This window comes from Anguilla anguilla, chromosome 12 (assembly GCF_013347855.1).
Source record: "Anguilla anguilla isolate fAngAng1 chromosome 12, fAngAng1.pri, whole genome shotgun sequence".
Taxonomy (NCBI): domain Eukaryota; kingdom Metazoa; phylum Chordata; class Actinopteri; order Anguilliformes; family Anguillidae; genus Anguilla; species Anguilla anguilla.
Window position 1 is genome coordinate 17741789 of NC_049212.1, and position 27158 is coordinate 17768946.

The following is a 27158-nucleotide window of genomic DNA, read 5'->3' on the forward strand; positions in this document are numbered from 1 at the left end:
CTACCATTTTAATGTTTTATTATTTATGTCTTCATACGTCCTTATTGCGAGGCAGCTAAATTATGTAAAACAGTGGGCCATCTTGAGGCTGAGGCCCTCCCACCCGTTGCCCTCCTTGGTTTCCTCCGCAGCAGGTGCCACGCCCCCTGCCAGGTCATGACCCCTGCGGCAGTTGAGAATGTCCCGGATTAGCATTGATGTGACTTTCCCTCTCTCACCCCCAAGTTGCCTTGCCTGTCCCCCTCCCTATCCCTCAGCCTCTTCCACTTCAATTAGCTGTCTCCCCAGGACACGTGAGCCAGCTTCCTGTCAAACACAGAGCCCCTGGAGCTGTGTGGGGGGTTTTAAAAGCCTGGGGCAGGGGTAGGAGGGGTGGGGGCAGCAGTGAGAAGTTTGCTGTTGACAGAGGGACATGGCAGCAGCTGGTAATGTACGTTTATCCCGAAGGAAGGGGAGGAGAGGGGTGCAACAGACAGGGACGAGAACCCTTTGAAGTCTGCAGGGTATTGATGACTTCAATAGTGGGATGGTAGCAGGTAGAGGGACAGTGGTGAATGGTGTTGTGGAGTCATATTACCATTTTTAAAGGTACAGAAGTATCTAAACATAAATCTAAACTGTATATGACTCACCTGTGATACATTATTGAGTAGGCTGTAGACCGTGTGAGTTAATCGGCATTAATTGCGGGATGGCAGTGGAATAATTAATATTTCCCTGTTTTTGTTTCAATTTTTTAAAACGAATTTGAATTGCAATTGGTTAGACCATTCAACTACAGCTATAAATCTAGCCGTTCAACCCCCACCTAATTAATGCAGTCATCAATGAACTACTGAACTCGCAGGCAGGGTGCGCCCTCTGCAGGTCGTCAAAAGTGGCAAGTAGCAAGTCGTTTACATCTACGGGATTACTAAAAATAGCCCAAACTTCGGTAATAGTGGTCATAATGTCAATACACATCTAAAGCAAGGCACGTTGCCTTGGCCAGAGACTGCTTTTGCTACTGCTGTAATTATGCTAGTGATTAACGATGACGGTATGGATTACAGATCGCACTATGTACCACTGGACCGCAACGCCTGTTTCATGGCCAGTTTGGCGCTTGCTCTTAAAGAGCAATCGACGCTGCTGCCACCAAAACAAGTGTGGAAGTAATTTTAGCCTCGTAAACAAACGGAGGGGGTAGTACAGAATTCAAAGAAGTTTTGCAGCGGAGTTAATGCCCCTTGTAAGACGTTGCTGATGTGGGAAAAATCCAAGTCTGTAAGCAATAGGCTAATTAAACGTGCGCGTCGCTCACCGAGTAGGCCTAAAGACCTTTAATGGAGGGTGCAGTTCATCAGACTTGCGAATATATAATTTTAAAAAATCTTGATGAGAAAAACATCGTGATGAATAGAATGCAAAGCCTTGGATGTTCTGCCATGATAACCTTAACGGGAAATTTCCTAAATTAGATTTTTCACGATTAAAATACCAGTTAGAGTAGCTGTGGGCCTATTAATGGCTAATTTGTAGCGTTATAGGTCTACTACAACATTGGCCTATTAGTCACGGCACTAGAGAAGGTGTCGTTCGCAATTGACCATTAGACCTACAGTTTCTCCACGCTCCCAGGCAACTGTTCTTTGTTCATGAATTGTGTTTACTAATTACACGACGGAGGATAATTAGTCCTCCGCCATCCCACTGTCCTAGGAAATGGGCCGTGAGAAAGAGCAACATGCGTTTCTCATCTCAGTCAAATATACACACCTTTCATCCGCATCTAAGTTGATTGTCAGTGTAAACAACGGTATGCTGAACCCAGGTTTGTGTGTTTTTATTTAGGTAATTTAACTATATTATAAGGCTTGCAGGTGTAATTAATAATAAAGATAGGCTGCTGTTGCGAGTTAACAGCATCCCATACTAGCATAACTAAAGACACAGGCCTATCTCTTTTTTATTTAAAGTAAAAGTAGTCATAGCTACTGTATGTCAATTTTGCACGCCACCAAAAGTCTATTTAATGTAATCAATGTTAGTCACTGAGTCGATTGTTAGGCATGCTGATGGCAGGTCAGGCAATAGCTACTATTTTGCAGTCACAGCCAAATAATATTGTTTAGGCCTGCAGCCATTGTCCCTCGAGGTGACTGTAAGGGAAAACCACGATACTGCTTTTGTGCAAATTTTATATTAGACCTTTAACCCTTCTATCAGAAATATATGGTTAAATGTTCGTAACAGAACATTCTAATTCTGATGTAACAATCGCTACTGCCGTGCCTGACCGAAAGCACTGGAGTTAGACACCGTTTTAGAAAAAAAACAAAACAAAACAAAAAACATTCCAAAAAGCCTACGCTTCAAACGGTATAGGGTGCAATGTCTCAAATATGTGATTAGAATGTTTTTCGCTGAACATAATCCTGATGTACCAGTCATCACTGGTAATTGAAAGCAATGAAGTTCTAGAACGCTTAGAATTTTGAAAGAAAACATTCCAAAAAACGACTTTTCAAAGGGTTAACGGGTTAAAATAAAGCATCTTTCAGAGATATAGCCTGCTTTAAAATAGGGAAATGTCTTAAAACTTTTGGTTGAGACAATACCATACATTGACAGAATCCTCATGTAAATTAGCATGTCATAGATTATTAGGCCTACCAAGTTAAAATGGATAGGCATATACTAATTACAAATAGGAAATAATTATTTTACGACTGCTGTTTAACGTAACATTTTAGACAGTTATCGCACAGATCGCACAGTTATCGTTGGAAAACCACTGTCTCTGCCAGACAACTTTAATTTAAATGCTTATACGTTTCGTTATTTCAATATTCATTCCAATGAATGGGAAATACCAACAAACTAAAGGTTTGAATATGACTAAACCCATTTTAAAGGTTTACTCACATTCCTGATGCCACGCTGTATTATTGGACCAAATAGATTGTATTTCTTTGTTGTGTGCACAAGCGACAAGAACGAGGGCGCACACGCAAAAAATACAGAAGACTTAGCCTGTAGTGTTTCTTGTTATTTCTAAGTCTGTTTAAAAATACACCAGCACAAAACCCCGAGTTTTCGGTACAGCCTTTCTCCAGGGAGTAGAGGGGGTGTGCTTTGTTTTGTGCACCAAATTCCGAATAGATGTCTGGACTCGATAAACAGTGCGGCGCGCGTGGGACAGGATGTCTAGCATTGTTATTTACTCATATTGGTTTTCCCGCAATATCCAAACAATGATCAGAAATAATTGAGGCTCGTGTTTATGTTTAATGGGGTAACAATGTCCAATGACGGATGTGTGGTTGGTGGTAAATTTATGAGGCCTACTGATTTCATAATACAGTTAATGTGGGGCATTTGGCTTTGGGTAGACTGATCACTCCTTTTAGAAACCATTATGAAATGCAGTTTTTACCCGTAGTCCTCATATTTGTGAAGCAGATCCAGAGGACTTGGTTGACCTTTTTTTTCTTTTTCCCCCCCTCTGAATTGTATGTTTCATTGTATGTATGTATGTATGTATGTATGTATGTATGTATGTATGTATGTATGTACCACTTATTGTAAAGCGTCTTTGAGTTCATGAAAAGCGCTATATAAAATAAATATAATAATTATTATTATTATCACTTGGGAAATATGAATATGGGGAAAGTGATTAAAAATAATTCTTTATTGCAATGTTTTTTTTTTTGTAGTTCTTTTTTTTACTGGTAGTGAAAACCACTAGCATTGTTTCTGAGCCCATATCAGGCAAGATGAAACAATGTGCATACAGTAGCTTACATCTGTACAGTTACAGACGCCTGCACACTGCAACTTTTGATAGGAAAATAATTTTAATTTTAAAGTAATTCTTTTTTGTACGGTTTTCACATTAATTGATCTGAGCGTGATTTTTTCCTTCTCCTATTTTCCTTGTATATGGAGATTGCTATTGCTTCACGTGTGTTTATCTGAGCGCCGCTATAAACGTAATGCTACTTAAGTTGGTTATGCTACAAGGCATCTCAGTGGGGTCCTGTTTCGCTTTTTTCGATTTCCCTTTCGTCAACAACTTGCGATGGAAAATGTCAAATATTTGTTCGGCACTACTACTACATGATATGCGGCGGCTGGGAAAGTCTGTCGGCTAACCCTAGAACCCCCAATGCCACTAGCGGGTCCCTTTATTCACACCTCCCGTGTAATCCTGCTGGCAAACAGGATGTGGGCCTGAATGTGTGCCAGTCTGACAGATTCGGAGCTGAGAGAGTGGACTGGGTGTGTGAGAGCGCGCGCGTGTGTGTGGGGTGGAGGGGGGAGGGAGTTACACGGCTGCCTGCAGATCTAACAAGAAATCCGTGTCAATTAAAGATTGACTCACCGAAAGGGAAATAACAATGTGGAAAAATTTGGTATCATTCGTGTCAGCAGACGTATTCACATTTATGTCATTTGTTTTTAAATATGTGTAGGCTAACATTCCTTTTGAATTGGATTTCTCATTCTAAAACGGTCTTTTAAATTAGTCTGAGTATTAAGTACAGTCCCTCTATTCACGGATGATAAAGCGCACCAGTTGGAGTCAATTAATTACACTTTCTTCAGAATCAGATCCACTTTCTAACGTTACCCACCTTTGTCTAGTTCAGGTCACAGTTAATCGATTTTAACAGAATATAATGTTTTGACATCTTAAAAATGACTTCAGTTGCGGTTTTCTTTTCTCTCCCAATCTCCTCCTCTAGAGTTTAATTCGAAACACACTTTTTACAGCACTCGAGGCTTAAGAAAATTATTGTTAAACCCCAGCTGTTCTTTGAATCGTGAGATGTGTGAGAAAGGCATGCTGTCCTCCCAGCTCAGTTCATTGACACTGTCAGGTATGCAAGACTTCACACGCTACCGAGGGACGGCTTGTCCACGTGACCACGGCTCTTGTGGAGACACCAACACTGAAACGCTTACTATAATCTCATCGAATCGCTTGTTTTCCAAGTGGAGAACCTTCTACTTTTATTATTATTATTATTATTATTATTATTATTATTATTATTATTATTATAACAACATAAAAACGGTAGTTAATACAATTTTTCTCTAGCCTGCGATACCAACAAAATAAGCAGAATATGTATCTTCCATTGGCCTATCTATCACTTGTATTGGGAAAGTTCCTCATAGCAATACACAAAAAAGGACACTTGTGACTCATTTGCGACCTGCATAATTGAAATCGGTTGTGTTGTCATGAATAAGCAATTTGCCTTCCAGTCTCCCTAATGAATTGCCTCCTTCTGCATTAATGAAACCGCTAGTTACCACCCAATGATTAAATGCAAACAGACCATCATCGATTCCTATTCACTTTTTAGCGTTCCAGAAATTGAGTCCGAGTGTGAATTTTTCAATGGAAATGACTCTGACAGGCACATAATGTGACATCTGCATAAAAATAACACGTTGCTTTCCAGTCAGATGCCTCAGATGCGCAGAACGTAGGCTAAGTATTTTTATTTTATTTTTGTTACATTAGTCTACATGCAGTCTGTGTATTTATATATGTATTAGTAACGTTATGCATAAAGCAAAGACGTGGATTTATAACTCTCTGTGAGTTGCCAAGTGCCTATCTGTAGTCCGGAAGAGATCATTTGAATCTGTTGTCTTTTGCGATGTATATTTGGCTCTCGAGAGTAGACATATCAGCAGTCAGCCCACACGAGACTTCTCAACTTCTTTATATGACCTCACACTAAAAAAAACCATTAGTGATTACGACCATTTTCATTTCATCCGAAGCCTGGCGACTAACCTCAATAAAATGTGCCTTCATTAACCCTATTTTCCATTCACATCTACAAATTGTTGGAACGATGCAACGTATGCTCGTTTTTACTTTTTTTTAGTTTTGTTGACAAAATCTGAAAAGTACTGTAATGTATCTAATTAAATAATTCCTATCCCGTATGCAATGTAGCCCTCTGTGGTCATGTTTATCATCTTATACAAAAGCACTGATTTAATTGACCACAGTTTATTGCACTTGCTTCAGCGAGGTCCAGTCAAGTGGAACAAGGGGTGGATGCCTCCCTTTATTATTTAATACGTTATCTCTATTGAGCACACTGTAGTCATGTTTTGCATGTGGATGGCGTGGATCACGCTGTATCCGGAGTGTGAGAGACAGAGCTGTACAAGAGTGGTGATATATGACTTCTCTAAACAACTGGCTCTGTTCCAGACCCGGCCGAGTCAGAGTTCTCAAAGGAATTCATTTTTGTTATTTTATTGTCTTTTGGTGTGGCTTGAATGAGAATAAGGGGTTTACTAACGCGAACATTAGGCCTACACCGCTCGGAGAGCAGCTGGATGAATTTAACGATTATTGTTACACTATGATTATGATTGTTGTATAAGGTTTTTGTTATTTTTTGTTCTATTTTTTCCTACACTCAGCGTTGGTTATGATAGCGCTACTGATGATACGCGTGCCCTCGAATTTGAACTTCTTATGAAAATAAATGGCCTCTTATACAGCTTTACGTGAACTTGAACCGCAAAGTGCTTGTGCTGCTTCCCCCGGGACCCGAGGCTCAGCCAAAACTCTCACATGCACGCGCTTGAGGGCTTTTCGTTTTCAGAGCACTTGAATTAAATCAGTTCATGGTACAAAACCATATTGATAAACGCACTTCAAACCGCACATACTACAAAACTTTTAATCAGCAATGATCACCAATTTGGAATAGTATTCTCATATTCTCGGAAGAATAAAATATACAATGGTAGAATTCAAAAGAATTAGTTAGCACAGAAACTGTGTAATCAAAGCAGACTTATGCCACGTGAGGAACCGTCTCTTCGTGAGATGAGTAATATAAACGAACGATTGATGAAAACTAAATTACATCCAGTTTCAGTTTTCCAGCACACGATCACTATGATGATTTAATTTATTTACACATTTCAATCAGTTTGGGTAAATAATGGTTTGGGTCGGGACTTATTTGACCCCCATTCTCCATTTTTCAGGTTTATATCTTTCCCCTCCCCTTTCTCACCCCCTCCCTGCCCGGGGCTGCCTGTACTGTCAGGACCATATAAAGCGGAAAAGCACCGCTCTGACGGTACGCTAGCGGTGCAGAAGTTTCCGACACCAGGAACAGTCACATCCTCTTTACAGCTGCGTTCTGTTTACTTTTTCTCTCCTATGGTGATTTTTTATTTGAGTTTGCAAGCTTCATGGTTTTAGCTATGTTGGCTATGTTTTCACAATAGTCGCTACAATTTAGATAAGTGTTGGGTTCGAGGGATAACTCGTATCGACATTTCACTTTTTGTTTATTCTGAGCTGTTTTTGTGATATTTTGTTGAATGGAGTGCTGAGGAAAAAACTCCGTCCTTCGCAAACAGAGCAGTAGCGCTCTAAAAGGAGAAAAAGTTCAAGGGGGCGACGCTGTTCCACGCAGGGGCCGAGAACATTGGGACGCATCGGGATGCTGCGATTTGCAGGGATGGAGAGTCTCCGTGAGATCTTAGCGGTGTTGGGTGTGATGAGCTGCGCGTGGATGCATTTCGGACTGGCCTCGCGTATGAAGTCTCCATCATTGCCCATCCAATCGGAAAGGGAGCCCATACCTTCCAAGGGACTGGCAGGTAAACGCCAACGGCATTTTCTGTAATCCAACGCAGTAAAATGTCCAGTGTTAATTTAACACTTAACAGATAACATTTGGTCCCGCATTCCAGAGTGGGACCAAAAGTCCAGAGTTGAATAACACTGGACATTTAACTGTGTAGCTATGACGCTTTATCTAGAATGCTATTATGTGGATTATTTTTGAAGATGACATTTTACAAAACCAGTACTACCCGTGGAAATATATTTTCTAATTAATAGTTATTGTGGTGAAGTACCGACTGCATTATGTGAGACATTGAGGATTTGTTTCTTGAAATTGTGCAGGGATTACTGAAGTGTTTTAGTGATGACTGGATAGCCGTGTAGCTGCAGATAGGGACTGAAAGAGAATGTCGGGGTACACGTGTCTGTAAAGTAATAGAACCAATACTCCTTAAATATTTGGGATGAAAAAGTCTGAGTGAAGATAGTAATGATTTAAGACATTGTGTTCATGCCTGAGAAATGAGGTCATTTGCGGTTTTGTGGTCTACCGGAGGTTTCCAATATGTTCACTACATACCACTTCAATGTTCTACTTTGCTTCACTCTCCTCTTCCTTCATTATTATGGCTAGGCCTAAAATAATTTAGCCAGAACTGAATCATCACCACGCCCCCTTTAAAATAGGCTAAAGATATTTAATTATGCATGTAAGACAGTCGGGGATTTAATGCACTACATCGCCTTGTGGCTAATGAAGTTTGCCTGATGCTGGAAATCGTAATCAAAAGACGTTCCATTCAGCCTACTGCTGTTCTGGAGGCACGGCAATAGACTGCCAAATCGTGATTTATTTCAAATGTTTCACTGTGGGCAGTGCAGTGTTCATACTCACTCTGACTTGACCGGACTGCTTAAAGTAGTCACATAATGAAAGAATAATGCGAACCAGGTTGTTAGCAGCTAGAGCAACCGCACAATGTCGCATCAACAGTCCTGCCCAAGAACTTTGGCTCGGACAGCTCCCATCGCGCGGGCGGTGCGGTGGTGCCAATTACGACCGAAGCCTTGCAGTGCCAGGCGGACAGGCCTCGCCCAGTCGAGTGCGACCGGGCGCCTGCAACGCTGTGAAACAAGCCGAGAGCTTTGATGGTCCAAAGGGGTTCTGTGCTCTCACTTCTGTGCACTTTCACGAATATGCTATTATAAATTCACATTCTTTCCTTTTATATTGTCTGTTTTATATTGAAACAAGACGACACAGTCGCTGTGAAAGTGGTGACAGAATAAACTAAACAGAAACAAAAATAAAAAGGAGCCTCAAAGATTTATAAATACCCAGGACAAAATGTGCGCATGATTTCGCAGTAAATTAGCCTGTGTACTTTTTGCGTGCACGGAATTTTAATTAATTTGCAGAAAAGAGGCAGACAGTCTCCTGCATAGCAGAAATGAGACAGGATGTTGTAGGAGAGCTGCCGCAAAGTTCTGGAACATATGATGCATCCAGTCAATTCACAAACAAGTCCGGGCGTTGCTATCGATTGTCTACTTTGTATCCGCCGATGTGAAGCCAAACTCTTTGTCATTCTGTCTGACGCCAAACGTAGGAATTTGAACTACCAGTCTAACGCATTTCTGTTTGTGGATTGTTCTGACCGTTTGTGTATCAATACGTAGACGGTAACCTCCACAGAGTGGCTCGCATTACACATCCCAGGCATTGTGGCAGAACATATTGTACCACTACCGACATCCTATGGATTTTTGCGCGTTATTGCAGCTTTTGCACGTTCGCTACTTTTGTAGTCGTGAAGTAATAAAACTGACCTGCCCGTTCACACTATACATCCGTCACATCTATATGTTTGCACTCCAGATTATTGTTGACTGTGATGTTTCTGTCCTTGGATTCTCTCAGTAGTTGACGCTGCACTTTGGACATTGTTTGTGTGGTGACTGATCCAGCTTTTCATTGGTTCTCATTCTGTGTGGCAGGCTGCTCATTTGGAGGAAGATTCTACTCGCTGGAGTACACGTGGCACCCGGACCTGGGGGAGCCGTTTGGGGTCATGCACTGTGTCCAGTGTCACTGTGAACCGGTAAGGACCTGCAGCACGGCAGTGATAGGGCATGACGTAATGTATTAAGGTAGTGAATTTAAGAAGTTAACGATGTGTTATCACAGTTGAAAGACTATTAACTCTCATTATAAAAGCGGTTTCTGGGCAAAACATGTTTTGAACTTATTTTGATTGTTTTGCTATTTTAAATAGCCTAGGAGTCAATATCTTTAAGTGGTTTTCTTTAAATATAAACACATGTTATGCCTAATGCGAAATGGAAATTAATCACATTCCAACTTTTTTGTGAACGCTTTCATGGAAGATGTGTGTGTGTCGGGGTCCAGTATGAACGAGGTGGGGGAGGTATCGGCCTCCTGAATGCACTGGCCTCCTGCTTCTGTAGCTGTGCCAAACCCTGTCCCCGTAGCCGTGCTCCCTAAACGGTTGCAATGCGCCGAGCGTGCTACACAGTCCTCAGCGACTTCCTAACCGCTTTCCTCTCAGCTCTATCAGCTGCACTCCGCCGGCTTCCAGTTGTGTCCTGAACATGCTGCTGTGATACGGCGCCAGCCTCTTAACGAGGCCCATCTTGTAGTCGTTAGACCCGCGCTGTTGTTGTTACTTCATCATTCGATTTTGATTGTGCTCACTGTTGGAAAACGCCACCTGCCACCTCAATGCCACCCCCGCTGGAGGATTTCCATTGGCTCTGGCCACCTGTTTCTGCTGCAGCTGGGGCTGACTGCTAAAACTAAAGAACAGCATTTTTTGTTGTGTACCTGTGACAAAGAACAGAGAGGGAATAGGGCCAGATTGAGTTTTTTGAAATAAATAGAACGTCTTTTAAAAAACAATTATACTTTTTTTCCTCAGCATAGAAACAGGCGGGGTAAAGTGTTTGGGAAGGTGAGCTGTAAGAACATTAAGCAGGACTGCCCTGAGCCTGGCTGTGAGGACCCAGTGCTGCTTCCCGGACACTGCTGCAAGACCTGTCCTAAAGGTGAGTCCCCTGCACTTGACCCTGTGCCCCTCAGTCTCCACACCTCTCCCTGTGCCCCTCAGTCTCCACATGCCTCTCCCTGTGCCCCTCAGTCTCCACACGCCTCTCCCTGTGCCCCTCAGTCTCCACACGCCTCTCCCTGTGCCCCTCAGTCTCCACATGCCTCTCCTCGTGCCCCTCAGTCTCCACACCTCTCCCCTGCCTCTCAGGCTCCACACCTCTCCCTGTGCCCCTCAGTCTCCACACCTCTCCCTGTGCCCCTCAGTCTCCACATGCCTCTCCCTGTGCCCCTCAGTCTCCACACGCCTCTCCCTGTGCCCCTCAGTCTCCACACGCCTCTCCCTGTGCCCCTCAGTCTCCACACGCCTCTCCCTGTGCCCCTCAGTCTCCACACGCCTCTCCCTGTGCCCCTCAGTCTCCACACGCCTCTCCCTGTGCCCCTCAGTCTCCACACGCCTCTCCCTGTGCCCCTCAGTCTCCACATGCCTCTCCCTGTGCCCCTCAGTCTCCACACCTCTCCCTGTGCCCCTCAGTCTCCACACGCCTCTCCCCGTGCCCCTCAGTCTCCACACCTCTCCCTGTGCCCCTCAGTCTCCACACGCCTCTCCCTGTGCCCCTCAGTCTCCACACCTCTCCCTGTGCCCCTCAGTCTCCACACCTCTCCCTGTGCCCCTCAGTCTCCACACGCCTCTCCCCGTGCCCCTCAGTCTCCACACCTCTCCCTGTGCCCCTCAGTCTCCACACGCCTCTCCCTGTGCCCCTCAGTCTCCACACCTCTCCCTGTGCCCCTCAGTCTCCACACGCGTCTCCCCTGCCCCTCAGTCTCCACACCTCTCCCTGTGCCCCTCAGTCTCCACACCTCTCCCTGTGCCCCTCAGTCTCCACACCTCTCCCTGTGCCCCTCAGTCTCCACACCTCTCCCTGTGCCCCTCAGTCTCCACACCTCTCCCCTGCCTCTCAGTCTCCCCACCTCTCCCTGTGCCCCTCAGTCTCCCCACCTCTCCCTGTGCCCCTCAGTCTCCACACCTCTCCCTGTGCCCCTCAGTCTCCACACCTCTCCCTGTGCCCCTCAGTCTCCACACACCTCTCCCCTGCCTCTCAGGCTCTACACCTCTCCCTGTGCCCCTCAGTCTCCACACACCTCTCCCAGTGCGTCTCAGTCTCCACACGCCTCCTCTAAGATTTCTGCTCACACGCACCATCTGACCCGTCAACCCATCTGCGGGTAACGGAACTGGCCGGGTTGCTAAAAGGAAATGTCCAAGCAACAATTAATGATACCAAGATGGCCACTTATTTCCACTTTGTGCTTTGAGAATAATAGAGCGGTGTGGGAGTATTTATATGAGAAGCTCCTCCTACCTCCCTCTGCCTCCCTCTGCCCCCACCCCACATTGCATTGGGGAATCTGCCTTCCATGGGGGCCCTCCCTGTCAGTGCTCCTCTAGCGGTTTCCCTTTCTTCTGCCAAGAATCCCCCAAAACACATACCCATAACTCAGTGCTTGATCTCAGCCCCATTAGGTAACTAAGTTTATGTAAGAGGCTGATGTGAATTTGGGGACCGAAGCATGTGGTATGTGTATGTATTCATAATCATTCACCTAACATATGGAACCAAAAGTGTTTCTGAACAATGTACGATACGATATGATACGATATACTTTTATGTAGTTATAATTTGCAGCATCTGTCTGGATGTATGCTTTTCTTGTATGAAATGGAGCCCTTAAAGGAATGAGTCTAGCCTTTACTTGTATCTGTGGTGTTTGAATGCTATTGGCTGTCGTGGGTGACCTGTGCCATTGGTGATTTGAGAGGAAGTGGGCTGGTGCAGATGACAGAGCACAGGTGCCCATCAGCCAGAGTGCGGAGAGAGTGATGAGACAGAGAAAGAAATGGAACGAGGGAGACAGGGATGTAACAGCAGCGAGAAAAAGAAAGCAAGAAAACGAGGGAGTGAAAAATAAAGCAAACTGTGAACCGGCCGAATGCCCCCTTCTCCGTGCAGACTTTGTGCTGAGAGAGAGTCTGGGACGTGTTGAAATGTGTGCATTACATCAGGACTTGTCGGCCAGAGCGGAACAGCGGGTCATTGTTCTGATCTCACGCGAGTGTCAGGCCTAATTCCTCTGCACAGGACAGCAGAAGAAACAAACCTTGTTGCCGTGGCAGCATGAAGAGCCAAGTACCTCACTGGAGCAGAATTGGAGGAGACGCTCTGCTTGGGGGCGGGGGGTGGGGCTGTCGGGGGAGGTGGGGGAATATGACAAGTCCGGGAGTCTGACTGTCTGGCATTTCTGGACCAAGACCCCATCACAGCATAACACTGGGACCCACAAATGGATCAGAACTACATTTCAGCCTGTAAACCAAGGCTCTTAATTGGAACAGTCCTGATTTTGTGTTTTGTTATTCAGGTGAGCTGGACAGGAAGCAGGTGGATTCTGTCTTCGATGGCTTTGAGTATTTCCAGGAGAAGGTCGATGACCTGCACAAGTCGTACAACGACCGCTCCTACCTGAGCTCTGAGGACATTTCCCCTAGTGAGAGCAGGACGGGTAAGTCACACACCTCTTTCTGCCCTGTTTGCTCACTATTGGGTTTTTGTAACCAGGAGTGTAACAGACACCGCTCTGTTGCTCTTTATTTTACCACATTTTATGGCCTCTCCACACTGTGCTTCCTCAAATACCCGAAGCATGACTGAGGGACTTAGCTTTTAACTCAGGACTTTATGGGAAACTGCTCTCTGCTTTTCTTCACGCTCCGTGGCACTGTTTATGGAGAGCTAGTGATGTCAGAGACAGATTAATCGATCATTTGCTTCGGCGCTGGACTGCAGGATCGCAGCATTTTTTGGTTCCTAAAAGCTTTCCAGAAAATTAGGCTACATGTTCCCAATTCACAGATAATGCTGGGTTTTCTGAAAGTCCTTTAAATGTTATTTTTAAGTCCAAGGAACACTGGTGGAATGACCCTTAGACAGCATTCTGTTTTGTTATTGTAGTTAATAAAGAATGTGATTGTGGACGATCTTTTCATGCTGTCAGGAAAGTTATCACTGTTAGGGGGGTACTAGCACTAGCACAGGAAAGTTCAATGTTTTAAAAATGCTTTGTGTTAGCTGGGATGGCCCATCAGGGCCCCATGTGTGTCTAACAGCCCTGTCTCTGGTTCCGCTCCCTCCCCAGATTTCGTAGCCCTGCTGACGGGAGTGACAGATTCCTGGCTGCCCAGCTCTAGTGGTGTGGCCCGAGCTCGGTTCTCCCTGTCCCAGACCAGCTTGGTTTTCTCCATCACTTTCCAAAGGTATGGCCGGCTGTGTGGGACCGGATTACCTGCACCCCCCGTTGAAATCATGGAAGATTTGATATTTTAGATCAATCAATTTATTGATGGGTGAATTCTAGTTTTGTGTACCATTTATATATAAGCACTTTATGAAAAAAGTGTCCTAGAGCCTATGACCCTGAGCTTCTGAGCCCCTTGGACTAACAACAAACACCTATTGCTTCAATTTTTTTACAACATCCTTCCCTTTTTTTAGGATGGCTCGACCCAGCCGGATTGTGTTCCTGGATGCTGATGGTAACACTGCATTTGAGCACAGGGTTCCAAGGGGGGAGTCAATGCAGTCCAACATGGTGAGTGGTGCTTTTCTCTTTATACTGTATGTGTCCTGGTTAGTGTGGGGTGAAAGTAGGAGAGAGTGAGTGGCGGGTTTGGTAGGAGAGAGTCTGGTATGTTTGTAAGAGTTGGAGAGAGTGAGGAGTGTTGGTGTTAAGTAGGAGAGATTAGCGTGTGTTAGTAGTGAGTAGAAAAGCATGTTGAGCTTTAGTATTAGAGTTGAAGAGAGTGAGGAGTGTTGGTGTTAAGTAGGAGAGATTAACGTGTGTTAGTAGTGAGTAGAGAAGCATGATGAGCTTTAGTATTAGAGTTGGAGAGAGTGAGGAGTGTTGGTGTTAAGTAGGAGAGATTAACGTGTGTTAGATGTGAGTAGAGAAGCATGATGAGCTTTAGTATTAGAGTTGGAGAGAGTGAGGAGTGTTGGTGTTAAGTAGGAGAGATTAAGGAGTGTGAGAGGTGTAAGTGTGTGCAGTGTTAGAGTTGGAAGAGAGGCTGTGAGGAGTGACAGGAAAGGGGCAGCTGAGAGTGGGAGAGAGATTAAGTACTTGTGTGATAAACAGTCTTGCTCTGTGACTTGGTGGGTCTGGCTGCTCTGAACATATTTCATCTTGGAATAATAAACACCTTCAGCCACAGCGAGCAGTGTGTGTACATGTTTATAAGCACTGGGTTTGGCAGCGAGCATTATGCCAATTTAACCAGTCAAATGCTCCAGGAGGAATGGAGGGGACTTCTTGCCTAACATCCCTCTAGACCTGGAATCCCTCTCTTTCTCCCTGAGTCCCTTCATTCCTCTCTCAGTCACTGGCTGTCTCTCCTTCCATCCCTGCCCTCACATCTCTCCTCCCTCCCTCCCTTCCTCCCCGCCTCCCTCAAAATCAAATCTGCTGCCCTTTATGACCGCGATCACGATTGTCATCACTATGTGCTTGTCAAGAGCTTCACCTGAACTGTCACTCAATAAAGGATGGACACTCCCCGGCCCTAACGCCTCTTGCTTGCTGGTTCTGTGCCCTTGGAGATGTGTCTACAGAGCACAGACAGACAGCCAAGTGGCCGGTTGGCGCTGCTGAGTTATATCATTTGTCGAAGCGGAAGGATGGATTTGAGGCACGCTCTGCTTTATTCTCTCAATGGGACTGACAGGCCATGAGCAGCAGACCTCTGTGTGATTTGTAAGGCCATTAAACAAGGGTAGAGAGACAGAGCGACAGTGTGTGTGTGTGTGTGTGTGTTTTTCTATGTGTGTGTGTGTGTGTGTGTGTTTTTCTATGTGTGTGTGTGTGTGCGTGTGTGTTTGTGAGAGAGGAGGGGCAGGGTGCCTGGTCCTGTTTCCCATCCTGCCGCAGACGTGGTCTTCCTCTGGCAGTGCCCGCTTCCTCGGAGGCCATTGCTCAGCCTTTCTGTTTGTTTTAGCATGCTGCGGTAGCAACCGTTGCTGCAGAGGCAAAGGGCAGCCGTGCAGCCGCTACGCTGCAAACGAGCCACATTTCACAGGAGTGCCATGATGGGGAGAATAGCCTTGCACTTCGTAGGGGTGTGTGTTTGTTTAACAGAGGGGGGCCCCCAGAAGACTGTTGGGCCACAGCGCTTGAGCACAAGGACCTGCCAGGCGTGCTTAATAGCAGCCCACCGTTTGCCAAGTCACACACATGTCCTGTATCAAATTCCTTCAAAATGCAATGCAGGACCCTTAGATACAGGCCAGAAATGTCATTATTATTTTTAGAGAAACTTCGTATCAGGTGTCCGAGGGCTGTAGTGTAGTGACTGCGCGACAGGGTGCTGGCAGCCTTCTTTTGGGGATTTGTCTCGGATTTTCACTGTGTGACATCATCTCTCCGAATAAACCATGGGAATTAATAATTTAATGGAGAGATAATACCCAACTTGAGTTATGAGGTGTATATGAGCGCATTTCTTTCCTGAACAAATGTTTTCAGTTGGGTTCTCAGGAGCAGCAGGGCCAGAACCTCATGGCGCCATCGGTATTAATTCTTACCCAGCTCGGCAAAACCGTGGTGTTGTCATGGTAGCACATATTGCGCAACCCGGTTTAGTGGCAGGGATGCAGGGGGAGGTTGTTCTAGGCAGTGTGTCTAAAGCGGCCAGGTCACCTGACTATGACTGCTCATACCTAACCTGTCCGTGTCCCTCACCTGTTTCCGCAGATCTGTGGGGTGTGGAAGAACCTGCCCAAGGCGCAAGTGCGCCTGCTGCAGGCCGAGCAGATGCAGGTCTCCATGGCGACTGCGGGTGGCAGACGGGAGGAGGTCCAGGGCAAGATAATCAAACACAGAGCGCTGTTTGCAGGTTTGTGCTTGCGCTTTGTGTGTGTGTGTGTTTGTGTGTGTGTGCGTTGAATGCCGATGGCTAAAATGTGTATGGTATCTGTATAGTTACATTCATTTCTATTTCCAGAAACTTTCAGCTCCACCCTCACATCAGATGAGGAGCATTCTGGGATGGGTGGGATTGCCATGTTGACGCTGAGTGACACTGAAAACAACCTGCACTTCATCCTCATGTTCCAGGGGCTTCTTCAGCAAGCAGGCAAAGGTAAGGGAGGGGACAAGCGCAGGACAGTAACGATGAATAATTTGTTAACAAAGACTCATTAAGATGCTCACTGTCCTTTCAGTCTGTTAATCCTGTGACCGTTGGACCCTTTTCTCTCTGCAGAGCACCCCCTGATGCCCATCCGTGTGCAACTGCAGTACCGCCAGCACGTTCTGAGGGAAATCCGTGCCAACGTCACTGCGCTTGTGAGTAACCACCTACACCACCCTGAAGTGGCCTAAAGTTATACAGCGGACTCAGGAAGTCATAGCCTTTCCTGTTATGACTGTGAAAGTGTGGAGGCTGAGAGGGAGAGAGAGAGAGAGAGAGAGGGAATGAGAGATAGGTAGAGAATGAGAGGGGGCAGATGTGAGGGGTCTTACTCCAGGAGCAGGGATGCTGGGTCAGAGAGGGGGATAAAGGGAGATGAAAGGAGGAAGTGTCGGTTCCTGTGTCTTCTGTCCACCACTTCCTCCCGTCAATCATAATCATCACAAAGTGAGGCTAGACACAGCTGTGGAGTTCACTGCTTCAGAAAGAGAGAGAGACAGAGAGAGAGAGAGAGACAGAGAGAGACAGAGAGAGAGAGAGAGAGACAGAGAGAGACAGAGACACAGTGAGTGAGAGAGAGAGAGGAAGAAAGAAAGAGTGAAGGAGTGACACAAACAGTCAGGGAGAAACAGAGGGAGCGAGAGAGAGAGAGAGAGAGAGAGAGAGGAAGGACTGGAGAGAAAGAGAGAGATGGGGCAGCTCGCTCCTCCGCACACATGTGAGTGGTTAGCGAGCTGGGATCACAGACAGAGAAGGAGATCTGCTTTCAATCTGCTGCGGGATTTACGTGCAATAGAAGAGCGATGCAGCCCTCTCCTCACAGAAGGACAGATAAAATGGGAATGTGCAAACAGGAGACCTCCGAGCGCTTGAGTCAGGGGCGGACCCTTGGCCTGCCTGTGTATCCATCTCCCCTGCCAGGGGAGGGGGGGGGGGATGGACAAAAAGACTCTGTCTCTCCACTTCCCTTTTCTCTTCCTCCCTGTCTCTGGCTCCCCATCGCTCCCTCTCTCCATCCTCCTCCGTCTTCCTCTCTCTCCCTTCTGTCTGTACTGATGAGCCTATAATTCACGGGTAATTAGGCTGACATGCTGTCCAGAGCCATAAATGTTGCACTTGTTTTCTATGGTCGTTCATCAAATTAATTTATTGCATTCGAAGTGCTCGGCAAATTGTGTTTATGTGATGTTTCGCTCATTGGAAGAAAAGGGACTTATGAATTGCACATGAAATATAGCCTCTTCAGAGCAGTTTGTTTACAGCATTCTCAGAGGAACGGGCTTGACCTGCTTTCTTATGTTCTTCCTACGTTGTTTCACTGTTGGTCCAACGTTCAAACTGATGGTCTCCCCCCCCCCCCCCCCGCAGGACCCTGACTTTGCTGAGGTGCTGACTGACCTCAACAGTCGCGAGCTCTTCTGGCTTTCACGGGGCCAGCTGGAGATCGCCGTGGAGACCGAGGGACAGGACCCGCAACGTATCTCAGGGTTCATCGCGGGCAGGAAGTCATGTGACAGTAAGGATGATGCATTTGCGCGTCTGTCAGACAATCAATCACTCAGTCAGTCAGCAAAACTGACCAATCAGTGGACTGGTCAGTTTTTCGGCTTGCATTCCGCAGAGTAACTGCTGTACAGGAATTTGGGAAACGCATTGTTTTCAGTGAGAAGCAGAGGCAGCCATGCAGAGAGTCCAGGCTGAACTCTCCTTTCTGTTCTTTTCTAAATCACCCAATGCATTACCACTAAGACCTTTCATTAATGGTTTAACCCTCAGCACAGAACATTGATGGGCCTGGTGCTTAGTTACAGGCCACCCAGTTTTGAGGCTTCAGGTGGAACGTGGTGTTTCGGTCCGTCGCTATGGAGACATGGGTGGGGTTGCAGAGTCCAGCAAACACATGTTCCCCTGTGTGCCCCCCCCCCCCCCCCCCCTCGTGCTACAAGCACTCCCCCCGCTCCGCAACGCCGCCAAGGCTGCGGCCCGCTGGACTTTGCTCTCCCGTCACTGTTCCAGCTCTCTGATTAACGACTTGACGTTATGGATGAAGAATTCCGATCCTCAAACCCACGCTCTGTTCCCGTCTCTCTCTCTCTCTCTCTCTCTCTCTCTCCCGCGTTTACATCATCCCTCCCTCCCTCACAGCGCCAGGGTTAAACCTCTGGATGCACCCCCACCCCCCACCCCTGCTCCCAGGGGGCTACAGGGGGAGGCGAGGGGCGTCCCTCCCCCAGCCCCCCGCCCCCTCCGCTCATCCTGGGGAAGGAGAGGTGGTGTGTGTTTGCAGGGAGGGGGGGTGCAGGGAATCAGTCAGCGTTTGACTGCTTTCTCCTGCGGTGTTTTACTCCTCCGAGCGCGGGAGCCGTTGAGACAGACATGAGAGAATGCGAGCTGGCAGCGGTCAGCGGTCCCACATCCGCGCTCATCTGATAAAACACACGGGTCCCGTCACAGGCCCGATCGCACTGCCTCATCTGGCCTGCAGGGAGAGCTGCAAACACTCAGCGCTGCACAGCCAGGAGCTGTCTGGGACCGGTACATTCAGACCTCTCTAAGTCTCTAATTCTCCCTCCCCTCTCCTCTTTCTGTCTGCCTCTCTCCCCACTCAGCCATCCAGAGCGTGATGTCCAGTGGAGATGCCCTGACCCCAGGCAAGACCGGAGGCGTCGGCTCTGCGGTGTTCAATCTCCATGACAATGGCACTCTAGACTATCAGGTAGAAATACAGTTCCGCATCACATACCTACCCCCCCCCCCCCACTCCCAGACTTCCCCTGCACTCCCCCCCATTTCCTGTGCCTCCCGTCATACCCCCTCTCCCCATTTCCTGTGCCTCCCGTCATACCCCCTCTCCCCATTCCCCCCTCATGCCCTCTCCTCCTCTGCCCCGCCCCGCCCAGGTGCAGATAGCGGGCGTGTCCAGCGAGGTGGTGGGCGTGACCATCGAGATGAAGCCGCGGCGGCGCAGCAAGCGCAGCGTCCTGTACGACCTGACCTCGGAGTACGGCGGGGGCTGGGCCCTGGGGAGCTGGGGCCGCATGGAGGCCAGGCACATCCACATGCTGCTGCAGAACGAGCTCTTCATCAACGTCGCCACCACCGACCACCAGGAGGGGGAGCTCCGCGGCCAGATCCGGGCCCTGATGTACAACGGCCTTGAGGCACGCAGGCATGGTGAGTCTGAGCGAGCAAACGCCATAACTCCATTCCGTTTCATCACAGATAATACACTGCAGTACCAATCAGAACCAGTGATAAATGAAGCGTTTATTCTGTGCTGAATCTGCATGTGGTATGAATCTTTGTTAGGACTGGATCTATATTAGTATTGATTCAGTTTTGACACTGAAGCCTTTGTTCCATATGTGTTTGAATCTGAGAAGCGTCTGATCTTATATGTGAATATGAGAGAATTGTAGTTGGGACAGCCAATAGCTGTCCAGCATATCCTTGATAATCGATTCGCCCCCCTGTACCGCAGTTGTCCCGGTGCCACTGGCGGGACAGTACGTGTACCCTCCCGTGAGGACCGGAGCCGGGGGCCACGCCTGGGTGTCGATCGACGAGCGGTGTCACCTGCACTACGAGATCGTGGTGGCGGGACTGAGCAAGAGCGATGACATCACGGTCAATGCCCACCTGCACGGACTGGCTGAGATTGGGGAGCTGGACGACAACACCCACAAGAGACTGCTGACGGGCTTCTATGGCTCTCAGGTACCGCACGTGTGTTCTTAGTCTCACAGACACGTGTACATGCACGTGCAGGCATTTATGCACGTACGCATGTGTACACACTTCCTCTGTCTTCCTGTGATGTCATCGCTGAGCTGCACCAGTGAGTCTCACTCTTTCTGTCTGTCTGTCTGTCTGTGTGTCCGTCAGGCCCAGGGCGTTCTGAAAGACATGAGTGTGGAGCTGCTGCAGCATTTGGACAAAGGCACCGCCTTCATCCAGGTCAGCACCAAGCTGAACCCCAGAGGAGAGATTCGTGGACGGGTGAGTGCAGAGAGAGAGACGGGGGTCCCTGGTCCACACCCACTATCGGGGCTGAAACACACAGTCCAAACCTCATACCAGAACCAGGACCTTTCTAAAATCCACACCTCCCTGCCCCTTACTTCAGGACCATGTTCCCATCCTAAATTACACTTGAAGTTACAAACACACATTCCTGGCCTGCATGAATGAATGCCCTGATCACAATTGGACACAGTCACACTCACACTCATAGCATTCTGTGTTCACGTATGTTATTAAGTACAGCAGTATTATGTTATAGAGAAAATACATTGCGATGCATTACCAGACAACGGCATGGGAAAATGGTAGTCTGTAGAAGCATAGATATTGCTGTCAGCACACTTTCCATCTGAGTGCAAGCAATTGTATGTGTTTATACACACTCTGATACACATGCAAACACACACACACACACACACACACACACACATATACACACATACCTTCTCTTCACAGGAAAAGCGGTGATACCTGTGAAATGATTCGTTTAGGTAAATTAACCAGTCGGATGCTTAAGTGAGGCTCAAGTGTGTGGGAAATCTACACAGCTGTAATTTCTCTGAACTAACGTTTCCCCCCTCTCCTCCTCCATCCTCTTACCTTCTCTCCATCTACATTTCCATTCCTCTCTTTCCTTCATTCTTTCCCTCTCCCGTTCTCTCCTCTCTTTCTGCAGGTACACTTGCCGAATAACTGTGAGTTTGGGAACAGGGGGGAGCCAGACAAGGGGGAGCCTGAAGACAGTGTGTATGTGCGGGACCCCGAGGAGCTGAAGAAGGACCCCCACACCTGCTTCTTTGAGGGGCAGCACCACGCCCACGGCTCCCACTGGACGCCGCACTACAACAACTGCTTCACCTGCGGCTGCCAGGTACGGAGGTGTAACTGCCCCCAGGGCTGCCCCCTGCTCAGGGAGACACTGCTAACTGCCCCCAGGGCTGCCCCCTGCTCAGGGAGACACTGCTAACTGCCCCCAGGGCTGCCCCCTGCTCAGGGAGACACAGCTAACTGCCCCCAGGGCTGCCCCCTGCTCAGGGAGACACTGCTAACTGCCCCCAGGCCTGCCCCCTGCTCAGAGAGACACAGCTAACTGCCCCCAGACCAGCCCCCTGCTCAGAGAGACACAGCTAACTGCCCCCAGGGCAGCCTCCTGCTCAGGGAGACACTGCTAACTGCCCCCAGACCAGCCCCCTGCTCAGGGAGACACTGCTAACTGCCCCCAGACCAGCCCCCTGCTCAGGGAGACACTGCTAACTGCCCCCAGGGCTGCCCCCTGCTCAGGGAGACACTGCTACACTGAACCAAGGCTGCTGCTGGGCTGCAAACACACAGTAATAATTCAGTGTTAATTCAACTCTCACAGAGTACATAAGAGTCGAATTGGGACCATATGTACTCTGTAAGAGTTGATTTTACACTGAACATGCTACTGTGCAGAGGAGGCAGAGAACATACCTGTTTGGCAGCCATGTTTTCACATGCTCTGTGTCATTAAGGCTCATCAGTGCCCAGTATCATCTGACTGCTTAACACGAGTGCTGCGATGTGTCATCTTTGTGCACTTCAGACACAATTATTTGCATATCACTTATAACAAAAATAGACCTTATAAGTGCAAGGAGGTATGCAATATCTTTATAATGAAAATATTTAAACTTGACCCGGTTAATTTGTCATGACTGAAATTATTTAGCATGCAGGTACTGTAATGGCACAGCGTGTAAACAAAACGCACAGGGGCTAGAGTGAAAATTAATCAGCTGCTGATGGATGATCCCCGTTGAAGGCGGCAGGCGTATTTATTTATGAAAAATGGGTCGAGGTCTGAAAGGTAAGTTTTCTTCCTCCCCCGTGTGGGGCTCCGGGGCCTCCACTGCCGCAGAGCGAATCGGTTTCTCAGGCCCAGCCATTTAAGCCCAGCTGCTCTCCAGAGCGAGCCGCCAAATTCTGTTATGAATCAGAGGTCACTGAACGTACGGCTGCGTGCAAACTGTCAGTCGCATGCCGAGGAATCCCCACAGCTAGCTGTGGGCCGAGGTGCCGGAGTGTTTGCACATTCCTGAGTTTTTTTTTGTTTCCCCTGGCAGAAGCGGACGGTCATCTGCGACCCCATCATCTGTCCCGTGCTCACCTGCACCCGCACCATCCAGACCGAGGACAAGTGCTGTCCCCAGTGCGACGGTGAGTTTGGGCTCCGGCCCCACTGAGCCGGAGGAGGGGGTAGAAGTTTGCGGTGGGTTTATTTTTTCTCTGATGTTCCTCCTGTTTAATCCTGTTCTCCTTCACAGAGAGAAAAGAACCGAAGGATGTGAAAGCGCTGGAGAAACTGGAGGAGCATCCAGAAGGTGAGTATACAGACACTCTGCCGTTTAGTTTATCCTTCCTGCTTTTCTCACCTCTTATTTTCTCTCTTACTGGGTGTCTCCTTCTCTTACTCTATCTTAAATAAAGTCCATTAAACTTTGTTAGGTAAAGGTACTTAAAGCCCAGGAATTGCCCTTGTGTTCCCAGTGTTGTTTTTTTTGAAGATCAGTACACATAGATGGCAGCTACTAGATGCCACCCAGGCTGCTCCTGTCTGCTTTCTCATAATGTTCCTGTGTCACACCTCTCACCTTCGCTCCTGCTCATCCTCATCCTCCTCAGGTTGCTACTTTGAGGGGGACCAGAAGATGCACGCCCCTGGGACCACCTGGCACCCCTTTGTCCCCCCGTTTGGGTACATAAAGTGTGCTGTCTGCACCTGCAAGGTCAGTACCAGAGAATCCCTCTGAAGGGGACCACTGTGGTCTCCGTGTCTCTGTTTCTGTGGAGCAGAATAGAGTGTCACTGAGGATATTTGATTCCTTTATGTTGCTTTGTATGTGTTTCCCTTATTGCGCAATTAAACGGCCTGTCTCTAAAGGCCATAGGCAGGCATTCCACCGGCAGTCTGCCTGGAGGTCTGCGTTAATCAAACTGGCTGGATAGTTTCCCTGAAATATCAGGGGTGAATCAGTGATGCTCAGTGGCGCTGCCAGCTTGCCTGGCTCCAGACCGGGCGTGTCTAATGTGTTCCTGTCCCCATGACGACAGGGTGCGACCGGAGAGGTCCACTGCGAGAAGGTGACCTGCCCGCCCCTGCCCTGCGCCAAGCCCGTCCGCCGCAGCCCGTCCGACTGCTGCAAGGAGTGCCCGGAGGAGGAGAGGCGCCAGCTGGACCACGCGGACATGATGCAGGCCGACGGGACCCCCCTCTGCAAGTTCGGCAAGAACTACTACCAGAACACTCACAACTGGCACCCCAACGTGCCCCTCTTCGGGGAGATGAAGTGCATCACCTGCTGGTGTGACGTGAGTGTCGACCCAAAACGCGCCGCTCTCGCACGCCAAATACAGGTTCTCTGCTCCGGAGCTTTCTGTACAGTCATGTTCGGTCACTGTAGTGTAGGGGAACAGGGGATTCTGGGAGGCACGACACATTCCTTGTTTGTGGTGGGGGGAGGGTGGGGGAGTCCCTGAGATGTGGAGTTCGGAATTCGGTGACCTTTGGTGATTGTGGGGGATTGTGGTATTGTGCTCACGTGCCCTTCCTGTGTCTCCTGCCCCCAGCACGGTGTGACCAAGTGCCAGAGGAAGACCTGCCCGGTGCTGACCTGCAGCCACATCGTCCGCAGGGAGGGCAAGTGCTGTCCGGAGTGCAGCGGTAAGCGCCACAGCCAGAGCCCAGAGGGGGCGGCTTAGACACAGCCTGCCCGAGCATGAAGCACAGCATTCAACAGCTTAGACACAGCCTCCCCGAGCATGAAGCGCCGCATTCAACGGCAGTCATGGACATGCCTTTCACATTGCTCTCCATTTCTGTTCGCAGACGGGCTTTCGAAGGAGGACGAGGACCTGGTTAAAGTTCAGGAGAATAAGAAGACTTGGAGACCTTGAGATGCCACGAATGACGACTCTCTGTCACCCTCCTCAGGACCGTCCCAGAACTGCACACTGGCCTCGTCCCCAAGCAGTCAGCCTAAGGATTGTAATTAAAAAGCGATCAAGACAGAGAAAGAGAGGGAGATAATGAGAGAGCGCAGCAACGATGGCAGAAGGACTCCCAAAAGGAGAAATAGCGCTGTGAGTTGTGCTGTGGACATGGACTACTTGAACCAAAGGACTTGGACAATGCCTGCAGCATTTATTTTACTTTCTTTAATTTTGTCATTACTGTTTGAAGTTTATGCTCAAATCACTTTCACAGTGGGTATCTGTGTCACCTGATGGCTTCTTCACTATCATGTTCCGACATCATATTGCACTCTGCTGGCACACAAACACACACATACACACACACACACACACATGCACGCACGCGCACGCAGCTTCATGCATGCTGATCGACATTGACAGAAAGTCTGTAAAAGCCAGGCTGTAGCACAGTGTTATTCTCCCTTCCATTGTTCAGCTCTGCAAAGCCCTTCCTAAACTCCACCCACCCTTTCCAGACTCCGCCCCACCCAGTCTGCTGTCCAGCTGCAGTGGACAGCACGAAGACCACAAGGGAGATAGGCGGAGTCCTGTTTCACATACTTTTTTGTTCAGTGTTTTTTCTGTGAGATAGAGCAACAACCTCCGTTCTGGTTTGTGGATTTCAGTTCATCAGATGATTCAATGAGCCCCTAATCACCATATGTGCCATTTTATTACCTTATAATGAAAGAGAAGACCCACGTACAAACACTCACACACACATGCACATGCGCATACACACACACATTTTTCACTCCTTCCCTGGGGGTGCAGAGACATTTCAGAAAGATCAGTCTGTGGGATACAGGAGGGTGCTGAAGGAAGAATGAGATGCTTTATGGTAGCGCTACTGTAATGACAATGTACAAAACCGCCAAAGAGACCTGTGACCATGAGAGAGAGGTAGAAAGACAGAGAAAGAGTGAGAGATGTAAGGAGAGAGTATGAGGATGCGTAATGTAGCTCTTTGAAACCGCTGAGCCTATTCAGGCATGTGGGCTGGAGTGTAGTTTACTGTATAAGTAAAACACAGAGGAGGGGGAGGAGTCTGTTTCTTTGTAGTCCTCCATGTGGTTTTGTTTGATGTTATTGTGCTTCATAGTTTTGAGAGCAATAACCAGTTCTATGCCTCTCCCTCTCTCCTCATATACCAAAAAGTAGAGTTCTAGACCAAGTATTTTTGAGCAGAGGTCACAGAATTAAAGTTTTCAATTTATTAAGCCATGCTGGGAGTGAGTTTATGTAACCTGCAGGATAAAGAAGAGGTTTATTTGTGTGTGTGCAGGTATGCGTGCATGATAGTGTTTGGTTTAATAATGGTCACTCCCAACACCAGTTCCCATGCGGTATCTGAGTACGTTTAAATGACCTGCAGGATAAAGAGAAGGCTCATTTGTGTGTGCGTGTGTGTGCAGGTATGCGTGTGTGTGTGTGGGATTGTGTTTGGTTTAGTAACGGTCACTCCCATCACCAGTTCTCATGCAGTGTCTGAGGCCAGAGGCTGTCCTCTCAGATTGATTGGCAGGTTTGGAAAACCCGGCTGACTCTGCATTCAACCAGTTCACTCCTTCTGCACCTGCTGGTTCTGTTTGTCAGCAGCGTTTGCCTATCTGTTCTCAGCTAATTATGATATATTTTTATTATTATTATTATTATTATTATGATTCTCTATTGTATTTTGTATTTATTGAATGTGAGCAGAAAAGTAAATAAAATGGCCAGTTGAAAAGAGGTTTGAAGAAACAGAACTTGTTTGGACTCTTACTCTCCCTCATCAAAAGTCTGTCTTGTTTTGCTAGACTCTTTTCTCTTCTGTTCTTTCCCTTTTCCTTAAATATATTCTGTTATAATATATTCCTACGTCTCTTGCTTGCACTCTCTCCATTTCTCTCTTCACTCTACCTCTTGTGTTCACTTTCCCTCATTCATTCCCTCTTTCCATCACACCTACTTGTTCTCTAATCTTGCTGTGCTCATCTGTTTCTCTCCTCCTTGTCCCTGCACTCACTCTCTTCCCTCCCCTTCTTTTCCTCCTTTGCACAGCTGGGTTACGGGAATGAGTTCCATGTTGTGGGAAATGTGACGAACAGGCTCGACGGGGGTGGGGCGGGGGCGGGGTTGGGGGGTGGGGGGGGGGGGGGGGCAGAGGCGTTTCCCCTGGGGGAGGCGGTTCTGCTGTGTCAGACTCTCTGCTCCTCACACTGTGCATGCTCCTCCTCTCA

At 47.8% G+C, this 27158-nt stretch overlaps 1 protein-coding gene across 1 annotated transcript; it reads left to right on the top strand.

Annotated features, from left to right (window-relative positions):
• The first annotated feature begins 7124 nt into the window (after positions 1-7124).
• Positions 7125-26684, top strand: chrd (chordin). The gene is made up of 21 exons (XM_035383878.1): positions 7125-7644; positions 9611-9714; positions 10552-10678; positions 13098-13238; positions 13872-13989; positions 14228-14324; positions 16479-16620; positions 16729-16866; positions 16990-17072; positions 18286-18433; positions 19527-19633; positions 19818-20091; positions 20399-20634; positions 20803-20916; positions 21617-21811; positions 23028-23121; positions 23229-23285; positions 23587-23690; positions 24016-24273; positions 24532-24625; positions 24791-26684. Exons 1-21 carry the CDS (start codon positions 7485-7487, stop codon positions 24856-24858), a joined length of 2859 nt encoding a protein of 952 aa, XP_035239769.1. The 5' UTR covers positions 7125-7484; the 3' UTR covers positions 24859-26684.
• The last annotated feature ends 474 nt before the right edge of the window (positions 26685-27158 follow it).